This window comes from Macrotis lagotis, chromosome 1, assembly GCF_037893015.1.
Source record: "Macrotis lagotis isolate mMagLag1 chromosome 1, bilby.v1.9.chrom.fasta, whole genome shotgun sequence".
NCBI lineage: Eukaryota > Metazoa > Chordata > Mammalia > Peramelemorphia > Peramelidae > Macrotis > Macrotis lagotis.
In genome coordinates this window covers 398,768,023-398,785,620 of record NC_133658.1, presented here as the reverse complement: position 1 = coordinate 398,785,620, position 17,598 = coordinate 398,768,023, and the positions used below count along the sequence as shown (strand labels likewise).

The 17,598-nt window shown below is 37.4% G+C and overlaps 1 protein-coding gene across 1 annotated transcript in view; it reads right to left on the bottom strand.

Annotated features, from left to right (window-relative positions):
• Nucleotides 1–333: 333 nt before the first annotated feature.
• The window catches only part of GLRA1 (glycine receptor alpha 1), an 80,452-nt gene continuing 63,187 nt past the window's right edge, over nucleotides 334–17,598 (bottom strand). Inside the window, exons 5-9 of the mRNA XM_074207574.1 lie at nucleotides 14,263–14,345; nucleotides 13,018–13,155; nucleotides 11,400–11,614; nucleotides 10,222–10,368; nucleotides 334–755 (exon numbers count right to left, since the gene is read on the bottom strand). Of these exons, the coding sequence (XP_074063675.1) occupies nucleotides 465–755; nucleotides 10,222–10,368; nucleotides 11,400–11,614; nucleotides 13,018–13,155; nucleotides 14,263–14,345 (874 nt within the window). The 3' untranslated portion in view covers nucleotides 334–464. The remainder of the gene's footprint in view (nucleotides 756–10,221; nucleotides 10,369–11,399; nucleotides 11,615–13,017; nucleotides 13,156–14,262; nucleotides 14,346–17,598) is intronic.

Sequence of the window (17,598 nt, the reverse complement as noted above, 5' to 3'; positions counted from 1 at the left end):
TGTTCCCACACTTGGAAAATTGTCAGTCACTTCAGTGACTTTAAAATCTAAGCAGTTAATAGGCTAAAAATTGAAAAGATCTTTTTGCATAATAATTAAGCATGAATATATAGCTTATATATTACACTGCTTTCCTGGGGCAAATTGTGCCCCCTTACCAAATGGAAAAACTACCAACTGCCCACAGCCCCTGGATTGTAGTTTGTAAAAGTTCTCTTCCATTCCCCACTCATTCTTGCCAGTTCTATATAGGGAAAAATCTCCCCACCCCCCCTTCCCACCCCCCACCCCCCATTATCCCTCCCCATGTTTAAATAGATATTGCCACATTCAGAAATTCATGCATTTCTGCATTGCTATTGCACATGTTCTGGGAGAGCCTTCCCATTCCCTCTGCTTCCCTTGGGTCTCTGCTTGTGCCTTGCCCTCCCCTGCCCCTACCCGAGATTCCACAGCCCTTTCATTCATTGGTTGTGGACATCCTCCCTGCGGACAATCTTGTAGATGATCCAGTAGAAAATGTTGAAGATGAGGAAGGCCATGGGGAAGCCAATCCGGGACATCTTGTCAATCTTCTTGGCCCTTTGGATGAAAAGCTTGCGCATCTCCTCTGGGGACTTGGAAGGTGGGGGTGGAGGGTTGCCTGTGTTGTTGTTGTTGGCTCCTTTGACAGAGATGCCATCCTTGGCCTGTAGACAGGCTGGGCCCATTCCATAAGCAGAGAAATTGAACCTCCCCTCCCCAGCTTCATCCTCCTGAAACAGATTCAACATAGGGCTCTACTTAAAATAAGACAGTGGCAACCCACCCTCCCTGTAAGGCTCTTCCCCAAGGCCTGGTTCTGTCTCTTTTTCTCTCTTTCCCCATTCCCCTGATACTGGGCCATCCCAAAGCCTAGGAGGAGGTCAACCTTACAGAGGGGCTTTGGATGACATTTGGCACAGATGCAAATCAGGAGATAGCATGTCCATGGAAAATAATTCAATTTATTTTCCTATGATTTGAACAATTTTGTCATATCCCCTGTTTTGCCTCTGGCTCCCACTTCCCTCCCTTCTCCCCTGCACCACCCAAACCAACCCTTTGTATCACTTCCCCTGATCCTCCCCAATCTTCTTTCTTCTTTAGCACCAGCCAAGGGCACAGACTTTTGTTTCTACATCTCCCTTGTGACCACAATTTTTCAAAGGACCAGCATCAACCCAAATTTAGGCTCATGACTTCCTCCCTTTTACCCTGCTTGGATACAGGCATCATTCCTGAGCTATACTCTCTGTGAGAGAAAAATGAGAACCAAAAAGTCCTTGGACTCTTAAGATGAATTGATATTAAGTCTAATCCCTTTTCTAAACCCTTTAAATCCTTGAAGATAGGAATGAGACTTCCCTAAGCCTTCTCTTCTCCAGGTGATGGTACCCCAACTTCCTTTAACTGATCTTCATATGGCAGTATTCTGAATATCATATTTCTTTTTTTTCCTTGCAAGGCAATGGGATTAAGTGGCTTGCCCAAGGCCACACAGCTAGGTAATTATTAAGTGTCTGAGGCTGCATTTGAACTCAGGTACTCCTGACTCCAGGGCTGGTGCTCTATCCACTGTGCCACCTAGCCCCCATATCATATTTCTTTTAAGGCAGCCCAAGATCCTAACAGATTTTTTGACTGTCAGATCCTAATCTTGTATCATACTGAGATGGCAGTCCATTAAAAGCTCCAAATAATTTTTCATCACACTGTTATTTGATCACATCTATATCATCTTGTAATGAAAAAATGATTTTTTTGAACCCAACCACAAGATTTTATATTTGTCCCTATTACATGTCATCTTGGTAGAGCCAGTCCATTTAATTCTGGCTTTTTTTATATCATCTTTCAACTTTAACTGACTTTGCTCCTTTAAATCTCAAAATGAAGAACTTATATTCTATTCTAAAAACCTGGAGCCAATTTAAGGCAAAGGACATGGTTAGTCCTGTGCCTTACCTTGTCTATTGTGTAAAGGATCTATTGGAGGAGGGGGAGGGACTGAAGGCAAGGAAACCAATAAGGAGTTCTATAAAATTATGTTTCTCACTGCCTTTGAAACAATGAAGACATCTCTGCCAGTTGCTTTAACTCTCAGAGGAGAATCTGTAATTTTTCTTTTCATTGACTTATGCCTCAGTGAGACTATTATTATGGATGTAGTTCCAAACAGATGTACATGAATGATGATGGCCTTAACTACAGTTTTGACAATATGAATAAAGAAAAAGTAAAGATATGAGAGATAATGTAGAAGTAAAATAAATAGGATTGTCTTTGATTGAAGATGAGTGGTGAAGGATAAGGTCAAAGAAGACCTAACTCTAAGGTTTAGAACCTTGTGTGATTGATTAGATGGTTTTACTTGCAAAAGAAATAGAGAAGTTTGAAATAGGAGTGTATTTAGAGGAGGAAAAGATGAATTAACTTTTGGACATATTGAGTTTATGACACCAATGGGACCTGGCTGGGTAAATATCAATTTACAGTAATCTGAATACAAATCACAAACTCATGGGAATAATGGAAATTGCCAAGAAAGATAGTAAAAATAGAAAGGAGGTCTAGGATAAAGCTTTGGAGGATATCCATATTCAATGATGAGAAGTAGATGGATAGAGATAACATTTACTAAACAATATATTCCAAGCACTATGTTCCAGTAGCCAGTGAGCTGATATATTACTAAGGGATATTAACTGTATTCAGAATAATATTCTCACTATGAATGTAACTTAAAGAAATGGAGAAAGTACAAGTCAATGCAAGGATGCTTTACAGATTCCCCTAAAAAGGCAAATAAAGAAATTGGCATAACTGTTGTCCAAAGGCAATAAGAAACATAATTTCAAGGGACATTTAATCATCATTGAAATATTCATAATGAAGATAAGCAAAAAAGTTGTCATGAATATAATTGCAGCTTTTACACTAACATCTGTTTTAGAGGATGGAGAAATATAGAAATTCCTTTGAAGAACTTGACTAGAGTCTCTAAATTTATTTATTTATTTTTTAAGCTTTTGCAAGGCCATGGGGTTAAGTGGCTTGCGCAAGGCCACACAGCTAGGTAATTATTAAGTGTCTGAGCCCCGATTTGAACTCAGGTAATCCTGACTCCAGAGCTGGTGCTCTGCACAACCTAGCCTCCCCAAGAGTCTCTAAATTTAAGTCAGCACATAAATTGCTAGTTGATGACTTTAGCATGAAACTGGATCCAGGGGAAGAGGGCAAAAACTGCTTTGAAAAATATAGTTGAAGATGTGAAATGAAGGAGTGAAAAGTCCACTCATGTATATCATGAATACTTTTGTCTAGAAGGGCATTAGAAGAATCTGGACATGATAAGCTTTGAACAGCTTCATAATAAATGAAATCAACTTTGTCCTGACAGGAAGTCACTGTTTATTGATATTAGAATCAGCTATTTGTCTGGGGGCAGATTTTTGACCAGTTACAGCAAAGGTAAAAATAAATGCCTAATTAGAAGAAAGGATACAGATAAGAAGACACCAACTCTAGACCTATTTAAACAAGATTTTTAAAAAAAACATTAAGTAGGTCTAGTGTATTCCTGGAACACCTACCTAAAATTTGGAGGAAAATTTCTTAAGACTGGCTAAATCTGATGACTCTGATGATTAGGGTTGAAATAGCCTAAGATATTTAAGGTCTAAATTATTTTTTAAGCACTGTTTCCAATTAAGTCAGGGGATTCAATGAAAAGCATGAAATATAGGGTAGTATGCTATGCTTGGAGTCTAAAAGACCTGGGTTTGAATTTAACCTGTCCTTGGATAGATGATGACTTCTTTTAGGCTCAGCTTTCTCACATGTATAAAAAAAGGAGGTTGAATTTGATGGTCTCTAAGATTCATTTTTAGCTTTAAATCTGTGAGCCTATGGTGAATATTTTGGATGATAATAAGTTTTTGTATTTCTGAACCACAGCCTAAAATATAGCAGTAATTTGACCAAGGCCATTTAACAAAGACTGCTAAAAATGTATTTGTCTGGATTTTATAGATTTAATCAAATATGCTTTAAAATAAATGGAAGTGGGAAGGAGAAAGCTGCCATATATATATGTCTCAGGATAGCTATTATGAAGAATAACTTCAATTAAAAACTGTCCTTGGTGTCAGGAAGACCTGGACTGAAGTACCATCAACTAACAGAGGTTAAGTGACTTCCAAGGTCACACAGCTAATTAGTGTCTGAGACTGGATTTGAATTTAGATCTTCAAGAGTTCACAAACTCAGAGAATAAAGAGAGCATAAGGAACATAAAGAATAAATGAAAATGGAAAATAAAATGTACCTATTCCCTATGCATTGAACCTCTTAGTTGCCATAAAAATCCATACTTCCATATACAAATGTGCAGAATATAAGTAACAAGAAAAGTGACCTTCGTTTATACACCAAGATAGCTATTATGAAGAAAGCTAATCTTGATGTCAGGAAGAACTGGGCTTAAGGGCCATCTTTTTCACAAAGTGGCTGTGGGACCTTGGTTAAGTTACTTAACATTTTTGTCTCACAGATAACTATTCAAGACTAAGTTGCAGAGCAGTACTAATAAAGGACACTGCTCATTGGGAATCTGAATGCAAGGAAACATATTTGACTAACAGGAATCACTAAAATTGAAATTTGGTAAAATTTAGTAAAATTCATGGCTCTATATGCATATACCAATGTAAGAAGACATTCAGTCATCAGAATGGAAAAGAATGGTGGAAATAGCATTTGGATGTACAGCTGAGGAAGAAGGGACATCATCACTGGCATATACTACATAGAAAGAGAAATTGATGAGGGATTGAGCTAACAAACTTTCACAAAGCAGGCATGGAGACTACATAACAATGATGGTCGACTCCAACTGTGTGGACATCATCTAAAACTCTTTCTCTGCTTTACTGATAACTTCACCCTTCAAAAGGTAAAGTAAGTAGCAAAATGAGTTGCTGTTACAGACCTGATTCTGACCAATAGAAAGGCACTAGTTGCTGGTATAAAAATGGTAGAGGGGAAAAAAGTGACATGGGCTAGATTATATTTGGGAAATGGCCCAGAGCTTTCAATGACTTTTTTCCAATAATATTCCCTCACCTTGGCTTTTGTTTCAGAATTTTCAGTCACAGCAATTCATTTACTAAATTCTGGATGCTTTTGTATTGGTGTTGGTGAAGGGAATACTCACCAACACAGTCAACTCATATGTGCTTGCATGAGCTAATGATGGTTAAATTTTCAACATGAGTACTTTCACTTTGGAAAGTGGCAAATGCTACAAACTAGGTCTTGATTTATTGTATTGTTGATTTATTGTATTGTATTGTTGGCTGTTAAATATTTATTAGCAAGTTCTTGGTCCCCATCCTAAGGAAATCATTGACACTTGGAATACTGAAGTAATCTCCCAGTGATATTATGTGACTGAATCAAAAAATGAATCATCATTTCAGGCAATAGAAAGATATTCACCAATGCAAGTATGATGTGATTTTTTTTCTTTTTTTCTTTTATGTTTTTTTTTGAAAGGCAATGGCAATGGGGTTAAGTGGCTTGCCCAAGGCCACACAGCTAGGTAATTATTAAGTGTCTGAGGCCGGATTTGAACTCAGGAACTCCTGACTCCAGGGCCGGTTGTTCTATCCACTGTGCCACCTAGGCACCCCTATGATGTGATTTTGATTAAGAGTCAAGGGAGAGCTGAGTTCAGATTCTACCCCAGATACTTTGAGACCATGGACAATCAATAATGTCTCTTAGTCTGTTTGTACCTTATAGAGTGGTTGTGAGAATCAAATGTGGTCTTCACCTGCTCACATTTGATAAATGCTTTGGAAACTAAGAACTCTACAGAAATATGCTGTTGTTATCATTTTCATGATTATAATTAACCTGTAGCATATTGCCACTGATTATTTGTATATGAGAGATAGCAAGAAATACACACACACACACACACACACACACACACACACACAGACACAGCAGGGTCCCTTTCCTGATTGCTTTCCCCTGACCCCCCCCCAAAATCCTAGGACCTGTCCTCTCTAACTATCTTATACCTATGTAATTATATGTGTATATATGGTTATATGTAATGACTGTAGAAATCAGTTTATTATTCAGATGAATGATTCTTGAATGTCCAAACTCAGAGGAGTAATCGAGTCTTTAAATATAAGCATATTTCTGTGAAATGAAGTTTTACCCTTATATCCAGATAGATTTAGGGGTTAAAAATAAGAAAAATTAAGTTATTAGCTATATATTAACTGAGAAACTACATACAAAAAGTATAGTAGGGAAGGGGAGAGTTGATAGAGAAAAGTAGGAAAACAAAAACACTCATCTCTTTATGTACTAATAACTTAAATGTTTCAATGATTATTAGGTAAACTTTGATCTTAAAATACAGAATGTATGTATAGTGTAACCTTGTGGGTTAAAACATTTACCTAAGGTTCTTCAGTATAACCATATATGTATATCTCTCTATCTCTTTATAGCTATATCATACAAATATATTTATTTATTCACATTATATTTATGCAGTATAAAATTTTACATGTATTTGTCTTCCCTATTGGAACATAGTAGGCTTGCCTGGCACACAGTAAGCAATTAAATGCTTGCTGATTAATTGAATTAATGTAGACTTGAGTTGAAATCAGCATGGTGCTGGCTTTTTCTTACACTTTACCAGTAGGTGGCAGGTAACTCACACTAAACTCTTGATTACCAGCAAGAAAGACTAAGGAAAATAGCTAAGTCCCTTCTGGGAAGAAAATGTGTTTTTCTAGGCCCTTTACAGATTAGAAGTGGGGAAAAGACTTTTACAGTGAGGCTCATTGAAAGCACCCAGTGTAATGGGTACCCAGGGAGTTAGAAAAACAAGAAAAATACGATAATAACTCCCAATCATATGGTACTTTATAAAGAAAGCACAAAAGTCCCTTAATGGAAGCAGTGAACAGATTATTTCCATTTTACAGACGAGGAACCTGAGGTTGAGACAGGAAGTAGAAATGATTGAGGCTCACATAATTAGCAAAATCTTTCATTTTTTTCATGACACCATCTGTAAATTAAATGGTCTTGGATGTGTATAGTTGCAAAATGAAAATGGTTTTAAAGCCATTTATTCAAAATGTATTTTGAAGCTGTTCTTGTTATGAGGATAGTGACTGAACTTGGGAGTTAGGAAGTCCTGAATTTGAATCCTGCTTCAGATACTTACTAATTGTGTGCCTCTGGCCAAGTGAAGTAAAGTTTCAGCTTTACTTTCCTTATCTGTGAAATGGGGATAATAATGCTCATATTTACCTTCACAGTCTTTGTGAGTATTAAATGAGTTAACTCATACAAAGTTCTTTGCAAACCTCAAAATATCAAATAAATTCTACTATTGTTATAACCATAATAGGATTACTACCACCTATCTTCACAGGGTTGTTGGGTAGAATGAAATAATATATGTAAAACTTTATCTAAATTTGAACTCTTATTATATTTTTGTGATAGTTATTTCTAATTCTAGGAAGAAATTGCTTTTGTCAAAGCAATCCTTTCATGCTCCACAAAAATACTGCTTTGATGTATCATCATGTTATAGAGGTGACCCTGAGACCATGTCTATAAGACATGCTAGTAGAAAGACTTTAGGTTTGATTCTAGTAACAGGCTGAACTTAGCTCAATATGGAAGTGTTCATCACCAATGGGGTGGCCACTAGCTAATGAAGTCTACAGCTAGAGCAACCTATAGAACAGATAGAAATACCAAATGACCCTTATGCCTTAGTAGCCTCTTTTGTTTTCTTAAGATGGGTAAATAAGAGGGTAGAGGTTGCTAAGAATTTCACCATTTTAATATTATTTGTGAGCATTAATTTAACTCTAAAGATGTGATCTTTTCCTGATGACTGTGTATCAATATTCAACTAGAGGAACTGAACCATATTAACACTGACATTTTTGCAATATAGGTAATCAGACCACATAAGGAAGTTGTTGCTTAAAGGGAAGTTTGGTTCACAGGTTTTCTTTTGAAGAAACAGATAAAAGAGCTTGTGGAATGAGTTTCATCATGCTTCCAGAAGCAATAAGAAACATCATTTCTTAGGAAGGCTGATCATTTTGCCTTGTCATACTCATGATTCACATAAACAAAAATATCATCATGAATATAATTATAGTTTATATGCTAATAGCTGTAGTGGAATATAGAAGTTGAGAAATCATTGGAAGAATTTAACATGATTCTCTTAAGGAATTTAACACATATATTAGTATGGTGAAGATTATTAAAAAAGGAAATCAGAGCAAAGATGCATTGAAAAATGTGATTTGGGATAAAGAAAAAAAGAGCATCAAATCATTAAACTACTCCCAAGCTTCATGTTTATTTATCATGGCACTTTCATTAAAAGCAAGTTAAAAACTTCTAGATATGGGCATGTTATCAACCAAGATCACAAAAATGAAAATTACTATATTTTAATGGACAAAATTTTGTAAATGTACTTTGTGTTTATGTTGTTTCCCTCTCAGAGAATATAAGCTTCTTAAGGGAAGGGATTATTTCATTTTTGTCATTCTATCTATCCTCCTAGTAGTATATGAAATATAGTTAGATGTTTAATAAATGCAGCTAAGTGGCATAGTGATGGAGTCAGGAAGATTCAACTTCCTGAGTTCAAATCTGGTTTTGAAAGATTTTGAACTCTTAGTAGATGTGTAATATTGGACAAATCACTTAAATCTTTTTGCCTCAGTTTCCTCATCTGTAAAATGAACTGAAACCACTCCAATATCTTTGCCAAGAAAATTCCAAATAAGGTCATGAAGAGTCAGACAGAACTGAAAAAATGGTTGAATTTATTAATAAATGCTCATTGAATTGAATTAACTCTTTAATAGAGATCTTAAAGTGTTAGAGCTGAAAATATCTTATTAAACAGCCAATTCAGTCTTTGTACCTTACAGAGAAGGAAATTATACTTCACACGCCTAGAAAGTGTAGTAAGCATGGGGTCATTCATAGTAGGGATAAACAATGAGTGACATTCATAATTATGAACCAATGTTAACAAGAATGTGTCATATAATCATGCATTCAGAGCTGGAAGGGACTTTAGAAGCCCTCTAGTTCAAGTCCCTTAGTCTATAGTTGAGGAATTCAAATCCCAGAAACATTCAATTATTTAATCAAGACCACAATAGTAACAGACATTATGTTTGGGATGCCAAACTGGGCTTGATTTGAACCTAAGATCTGCATCTCCAAAACAGACACCACACTATCTCCTCCCTGGTTCATGTCCTTATTGCTTCTTGCTGGAACTTTTACAGTAGTTTCCTTATTCCTCTCTCTCTCTCTCTCTCTCTCTCTCTCTCTCTCTCTCTCTCTCTCTCTCTCTCTCTCTCTCTCTCCTTCCAACCCACTTTATGTATAGCTGGCAAGCTATTATGTTTGACACCTTTGATTATAAAGGCAGAAAGGTCATTCTTTTTAAAAGAAAAATTTCTATTTGTAAGAGCTTTGCTGTAACATCTATGCAATTCATGATGTCAAAATTCTTCCTCCCTTTCCCAGTTTAGGAAGTATCTAGGAAGCTCTGCAGAATGGCAGAGGGCTAATCTTTCCTTTCTATTCCATTTATATAGATATATGGGGGAGGAGTGTCTTTTATAATTCTTAAACCACCAGAATGTGCCAGATTAAATTTTCTAGCCAAATGGATGCACTTGCAGTATATTGATGGCATCAGCAAATCATTTCATTTTCCTAGACTCTGTCCCCAGCCCTTTCTCCTACTGGCCTCTTTTGACTTAATGTCTTGTCTCTATCTTTGGTGGCTCCCACTTTCTCTTTTTCTGTCACTTTCTGTGCCCTTTTAATATATTCTGGGCAATTTGGGTCTTATGTCAGAGTGACAACAACAAAGAACAGGACAGATGAATTTTATTACTGTCTTTGGCACTTCCCATTTTTAATCTTTACTTTTATCATCTATAAAATGGGGGTCTTGGGACTAGAAGACTTCTTCCTTCTCTAATATATTATGCTTTTTATACTGCTATGTTCAGTTCCAATGGAACAGGCCATCCTAAGGGTTGATGCATCTCAGGTTATTTTCTCTTGCCCTCCCTGGAGGAGTGGCCCAAGTCTTACCTTGTGGTGTCTCCTTTTCCTCCTGAACCTGAGTAGTTCTTTGTGCTGGCGGGACACGAAGTTGACAGCGGCATACTCCAACAGTGCTGAGAACACGAAGAGCAGACACACTGCCATCCAGATGTCAATGGCTTTCACATAGGAGACCTAGTGCAGGGAGGTTGGGAATAGAAAAGGGGGGAACAGAGAGGAGTAGAATATTTTATGTTTTTAAAACGGCATCTCCTTCCCCCCCACTTTCCCCTGGATGGGACTGAGGGTGGGAGAGCATGGAACAGTGTGGGGAATAGTGGAGACAAAGAGAAAACCAATGGAATGGAGAAAAGGTTGGATCAAATGTTTTTTTCTATTGGGTTATTGGATTGAATGGAATGTTGGATCAAGCTGAGTAAAGTAACTATTGGAAGAGTGAATTGAGCAGAACACTGTGTCTAGCAGAAAGGTGAATTGAGGAGAATGATGGATTAGACAGAATATTGGCTTGGGTAGAGTGTTATAGCGAACAGAATATTGGAGTGAGCAGAAGGCTAGATTGGAGAGATGTTAAATCAAGTGAATTTTTTTTTACTTAGTGGAATGCCTGACCAAAGGGAATATTGGATCAAGTAGAATATTGTTATATTGTGGGATTTTAGGTAGAATAGATTTAGTGCAAATGGGGATGGTGGAATGTTGTATTAGATGGGAAGTTGTGTGAAAAAGAAGGCTCTTTGCCTTCTCTTCACTCTAGATAATGGTGCAAAGGATATAAATGGGTAGACGATTGACCGTGATTCGATGACATTGACTTCCTTGCTATTCCTTGCAGGTGACACTCTGAGATCCCAAAGCTACTATCTCTCCCTCCTCATCTTCACTTATGGGATTCCCTAGCTTCCTTCAAATCCCACCTTCTACAAGAAGCTGTCCCTAATCCTTCTTAATGCTAATATATTTTCTCTGAGATTACTTCTAATTTATCCTATAGATATTTTGCTTATATGTTCTTGGTTTAATGTTATCTCTTCTCATTAGGTTTGGAACTCCTTGAGGGAAGGGACTGTTTTTTATCATTCTTTGTATCCCTACTATGTTAGCATAGTGTTTGATTCATAGTAAACCTTTAATAAATGTTTTTGACTCCACTTTACTCCAGTAGTCTATTGTCAGAAGGGGGATTCTTATTTATTTGTCTTTACCTTAGGCAAGGATGCTCTAGAGCCAGAGCTCTGAGTGGTCATGGTGAGCACTGTGGTGATGCCCAAGCCCACCCGGGCAGGTGCAGCATCCATGTTGATCCAGAAAGAGATCCAGGAGAGGATAACAATAAGGAGGCTGGGGATATACATCTGGATTAGGTAGTAGCCCATCTGTCGTTCTAGGTGGAAGCGGGCCTCTATACAGGTGAATTTGCCTGAAAGAAATTGTAGTGAGAGAGTAATTGTCTATTTGGGTAGTGACTTCCAACAGTAAGATCCCTGGTCTAGGAGACAAATAGACCTGTATTCTAGTTCAGGCTTTGCCACTGACTAATTATATGATCTGGAACTCTTTTGGCATTTACATTCTAGAATTCTACATGTGACTTGCCCATTCATCATTGATACATATATGTATATGCATATGTATATATTCACATATATCTGAATATGATTTTATACATATAGGGTACTAGGTGATACAGAGGATATAGAGCTAGGCCTGAAGTCAGGAAGATGTTCCTGAGTTCTAATCTGAGCTCAGATTCTTACTAGTATATGATCCTTAACCTTGTTTACCACAATTTCCTCATTTGTAAAATGAGCTGGAGAAGGAAATGGCAAACCACTCCAGTAAAACCCCAAATGGGGTTGTGAAGAGTTGTACATAATTAAAATGCCTAAACAACAATAGAATATATATATATGTATATATGTACACTAATAGTTTATCCCTCAAGTAGGTCAAATATGAACCCCTAAAATCTTGCCTTATTGATAATCTATATTATCATGCATATTATCATACATCCTGTAGAGGGCAGCATTAGTTGGACCCTGAGAATTTTTCTTTGCTCTGAAAATGCTGACTGAATGAATGGTATTTTACTCTTATTTGATTCTAGGATAAAACATTCTCAACCTTTGTAAGGAGTTGTCTAGTATTTTTGGGAAAGAGCTGTGGGTGAGGCTTTGCCTAGGGCTTCTTGAAAGAAGATTCTGCTAGTCTATTTGAACCTTCTAGGTGTGAGATGAGGGAACCTGCACTGATGGCTCTGCCTTTCTGAGGACCTGAAAGAGGCTCCCTGTGCAGTTTCTTTGAGAGCCTCACTGATAGAACTTTCTTTTTAGGTTTTTACAAGGCAAATGGGGTTAAGTGGCTTGCCCAAGACCACACAGCTAGGTAATTATTACTTGTCTGAGGCCGGATTTGAACTCAAGTACTCCTGACTCCAGGGCCGGTGCTCTATCCACTATGCCACCTAGCCACCCAGATAGGACTTTCTTGTTCACCTTTTACTATCCAAATACACAAGCCCATTATTTATGTATTGTGGTCTTGTATCCTCAACAGAGACTGAACTAATTCTTCAATTCTACAATCTCTGGGAGGGAGAGAAGGAAGGAGGGATAGCATTTATACTGGTAGAATAAAATGAAATTCAGAACAACAAACAAATTTGCTTAAAGTCACATGGGCAGATTTTTGTATTCTCTGTTGAATTCAGAACTGGACACATGTTATATAATCAATATAACTTTTTTAAATGAGGGGAATAAGTATTGAAAACAGGGGCTCTGGGGTTCTGATCGCAGGAAAGCCCTCCTTCTACCTTACCTGTATTATAATGTTTGGTGCAGTATCTCAAATCTTTTTCTTCTTTCAGGATAAACTGGGGCAGAGTTAAGTCATCTGCCACCTGCACTGCACCTTGCTCTTGCCATTGGAAGATGAGATCATTCATGGTGTAGCCAACTGTGGTGGTAAGAAGGGAGAAGGTGGAATTACTCTGGGGGAGCACTAGGCTAAAGCAACCCAGAGTTAGGGAGAACATCCCAAGTCTGAATCAGGATTCAAAGAAAATGGGGTAGGCTAGGAACACTGACCAAATCTAATCAGATGAAATTTAATAGGACTGAATGTTAAGCACCTCATTTGCATTCATGTATAAGGGACAGACTGGGGAAGAAGTGTTTAAACATCAGAGCATATGAAAAAAAGAACAAGATTCCTTTGAGGGTTCTAATGGTTTCAGCTTATCCTGGTGGCTAAAAAAGCTAAGGTGATTTTAGGCTACACTTATAAAGTCATGATATCCAGAATGAGAGAAATGATAGTTTTACTGTCCTCTGCCTTGATCAGAGTCACAATAGATTTTCCATCTTTGCTCAGTTGTTTGTCCAAAATCTGAGTCCTGGAACATTGTGTTCAGTTCTAGATTTGACATTTAAAGAGGATAGGAGGGTGATCAAGAGCATCAGGGAACTAGTAAACAGCACTTATGAGAATCACAGAAAGGGGCAGGGAATTTTTAGACTGGAGAATAGAAAACTTATTTGAAGGGATATTGGTTTTGTTTAGTCCTGGAGGAGAAAATTAAGAACAAAGACTAGAAGTGCAGGGAGACTCAATTTAACCAAATAAAGCTTCCTAATAATAAGGGTCATCTGAGAGTAGAGCTGTTTGCCTCAGGAGACGAGATCTCCATTACTGGAGGTCTTCAAGTAGAACTATAATTTGGGTATTTTCTGAAAGAATTCTTGTCCAGGGATTGGATTAAATTTCCTGAACTCCCTTCTAGCTCTGAGAACCTGTGACCCAGATGACAATTCTCTAGTTTATATTTCAGGGATCTACACTTTTTTTTTGTGAAAAAATAATCTCTATGATTTCTTATCTTGGTTTAGTTCAATCCCAAAATTTCTGGGCAGGAGTGGGTGAGAGAGGAGCAGAAGGTGAATCTTCCTTATACCCCTCTCCTTCCAAGATTTAGGGTTAAGTCTGAGTTATCTTGGGGATCTCATGGTACCTCCCCAGAGTTCCTGTGGAGTGGAGGGAGTGAAATAGAATTAGGGGGCTTACAGCTTTCCAATTGCATAATGCATGTCTGGACATCCATGGGAAAATTCTTCAAATCCATGGGGCAGGCCAGAGTCAGAGTAATCCTAAGGAAAGAAGAAGGAAACAGAAATAAATGTTGGATCATCTAGACTGATGAGATACTGGTACTTTAGAGAAACTAAACAGTGGACTTCATAGAAACCAGATAGGGACCTAAAGAATTGTTCAAGTCCTCAAATCACTTGCATCTCACCCCAGTTTAGTTCACTGATCTTCTTATCTTACCAATGAGTGATTTGAATTTTATCAAAAATAGAATTTTATTTATATTTTGTTTTTATATCACCTATATTCTCCAACCCTCCCCTCCCAACCCTCTAAGAGAGTTAATACTTATAATATAGAATAAAAAAGGGGAGACTAATACAAACATCCAAAAAAGTGATCATATATGTGTCATCCCATTCTTATAAGTAACTCACCTCTGCAAAAAAAAGTGGTGGAGCTGCCATACTGTAACTCTTTGAGACAGATAGGTGGGATAGTGGATAGACTACTGGACCTGGAGTCAGGTCTGAGTTCAAATTTGACCTTAGACACTTAAAAGCTGTATAAACCTAGGCAAAACAATTAACCTTTGTTTTCCTGTTTTTTCAGCTTTAAAATGGGGGAATAATGATATCATCTACCTCCCAGGATTGTTGTAGGGATTAAATGAAATAGTTTAGTACAATGTCTGGCATATACTAAGTTCTTCTAGTTCTTCCTTTGGGGACAAGTTTGGTTATTATAATTAGTCAGCATTTAATTGGTTTGTTTTGTTGTTCTTTCTATTTACATTATCATAATCTTTTTGTATTTGACTTTCCTGGTTCTGTTTACTCCACTTTTCATCAGTTTATATGTCTTTTCGTACTTCTCTGTATTTTTTATGTTTGTTCCTTAAGGCATTCCATTGTATTCACATATCACAATTTGAATCCTCCTTCCCCAATTGGTTATTACCTTTTTTTTCTGTTTCCAGCTTTGCAACCCCAAAAAGGTCTGCTACAAATATTTTGGTGAATGGGAGTTGTCATTTGGCTTCCTTGGGTCACATGTCTAGAAGAGGATATTCTGGCATTTTAGTCACTTTCTTCACATATTCTAAATTGCTTTTTAGAGAATAGTTGGATCAATTCACAGCTCCTCTGACAGTGCAGTATGGTGAATGGTCTTCATTTTACAAAGTATCTTGTAAGTTATGCCTTTAACTCATTGTGTGACAATGGGGAAGATCCTTCCCTTTCCTAAGCTTCAATTATCCTATGGAACGAGGGACTTGAATTAGAGAATCTCCAACAATCATTTTGAGTTTCTTTATACTTTTGTGAACCTATGGACATCTATAAAATGGGGATGATCATAATATCTATCTGACACTGTTATTATATAGATAAATCAAGCTAATATCCATACTGTTTTATATTCTTTAAAAGGCTATATGAATACAGGTTGTTTATATTTGAATAAGTACTATTTTTTAAATCACAACTTCTTTTGTTATCTTTTGGGGAAAGATTTTAAGTTGATGTAGGCAGAGGGACCTATTTTCTGAGCTTATTGTAAGTGTGGTTAAGATGATAAAGATTCCTCTCAGCTAGAGACAATTGGAAATTGGAATAAGGTGGCAATGCCTTATAATGGATAGAACCCTAGAGTATTATGAGATTTGGCTTTGATTATGGGTTCTGACTTCCTATCTGTTAAACATCAGACAAATCACTTTTCATCTTTGCATCTCAATTCTTCATCTATTAAATAGGCCTAATAATATTTGTACTAACCTCCTTCATAGGGTTATTGTGAGGAAAATACTTTATAAACTTGGAAGTAACATTTATTTTAGCTGGGTTAAAGAATCTAGCTCTCTCATCAAGTGACTATTGAATAATCTTGGGTCAAGATCTTAACTACTAACTCCCTTAATCTTCTCTATATAATAAAAGATCTGAACTAGATGATTTCTGAGATGTCTTTTCTAACTCCAAGAGTTCTTCCAGCTCTGACAATGAACCTTTTATATTTTAATGTTGTTCCAATTTCAACATTCTGTTTTATATGTTCTATTCAGCTTTGACATTCTAGGTTCGAAGATTTTCTTTTGTGAGATGGCAGAGTTGCTGGCTACATCTAACAGAGAAGGAATATCTAGGGATATTATTCTCATCTGTAGCAGGAAGAAGGATAATGTTTGGTGGTTCTGTTCCTTCCCTCTGCATCTGGATACTTCCCATTTAGAGCTCCAGAGAATCATAAATGAGACAGAGAAGAGAGAAGGGGATTGTCAACCTTATGTCTCCTGAGTATAAGTCCAGTTGGGGAGCTCTGAGCATCTGGAGTCCCTATCTGGGGCAGGTATCATTCCTTCTCCCTCCCTTCATTCCCTTCCCAGACTGTCAAGAGTTTCCCAAGAGCATTTGACTTGCCCCAGGTTTGCAACAAAGTATATATAACAGAGTATATGGTATATAGTATGTAAGAGTATAAGACTGTGGAGTGTATTGGATTATGCATATATGTGCTCTGCCTTACACACACACACACACACACACACACACACACACACACACACACACACACACACTTCGCATGAGTTGTCACTAGACTATATACTCCCTCCACACCACCACGTCTTCTTCAATTTTCTTCCATGCTCAACTCAGTTGGTGCTTTCTACATGAAGCCTTTCTGGCTCTCCCCTCTCCTTCAACTAATGCCTCCCTGCCAAAATGACTTTGTATTAATTCTTTAAATAATTTGAATACTTCAGATGTATGTGCTATTTTCCTTTGCTATAAGTCCTTGAGGGTGGAGACTGTTTTATTTCTAACTGTTTTTGAAACCTCAACACAATAGGTGCTTAATAAATACCTAATGATTGATTGAAATATATGCATGTGCACATAAACACCACATAATACACTGTCCCCCATGTGCTCTTCAAGGCAATTGAGTCAATTTGGCAGCTGGACCAGGGAGACTCCACCAACTTCATGTATAGGAGGGGAATAGCTTTATGTCAGAACCCTTAAGTCATACAAGATGAGAATAAGGTCTAGCATTCACCACTACTTCATCTCACCTCTCCAGTCTAGCAATAATGCCGGGCCTGTTGAAAGCCTACTGTTCAGAGGTTGGGAAGGGGACTGAGAGATAAGATGGGAGATATGGAGAGGAAAGTATTCTGTCTCAGTGCTGAGGATCAGCAGCTGTCAGAACAGGTTGTTGTACTGTTTTTGGACAACCATAACCATCTCCCTGTTTTTTTAACCCATTGTCCTTAGGGTTGGTCTGCTAGGGAATGTTCTACAAGAA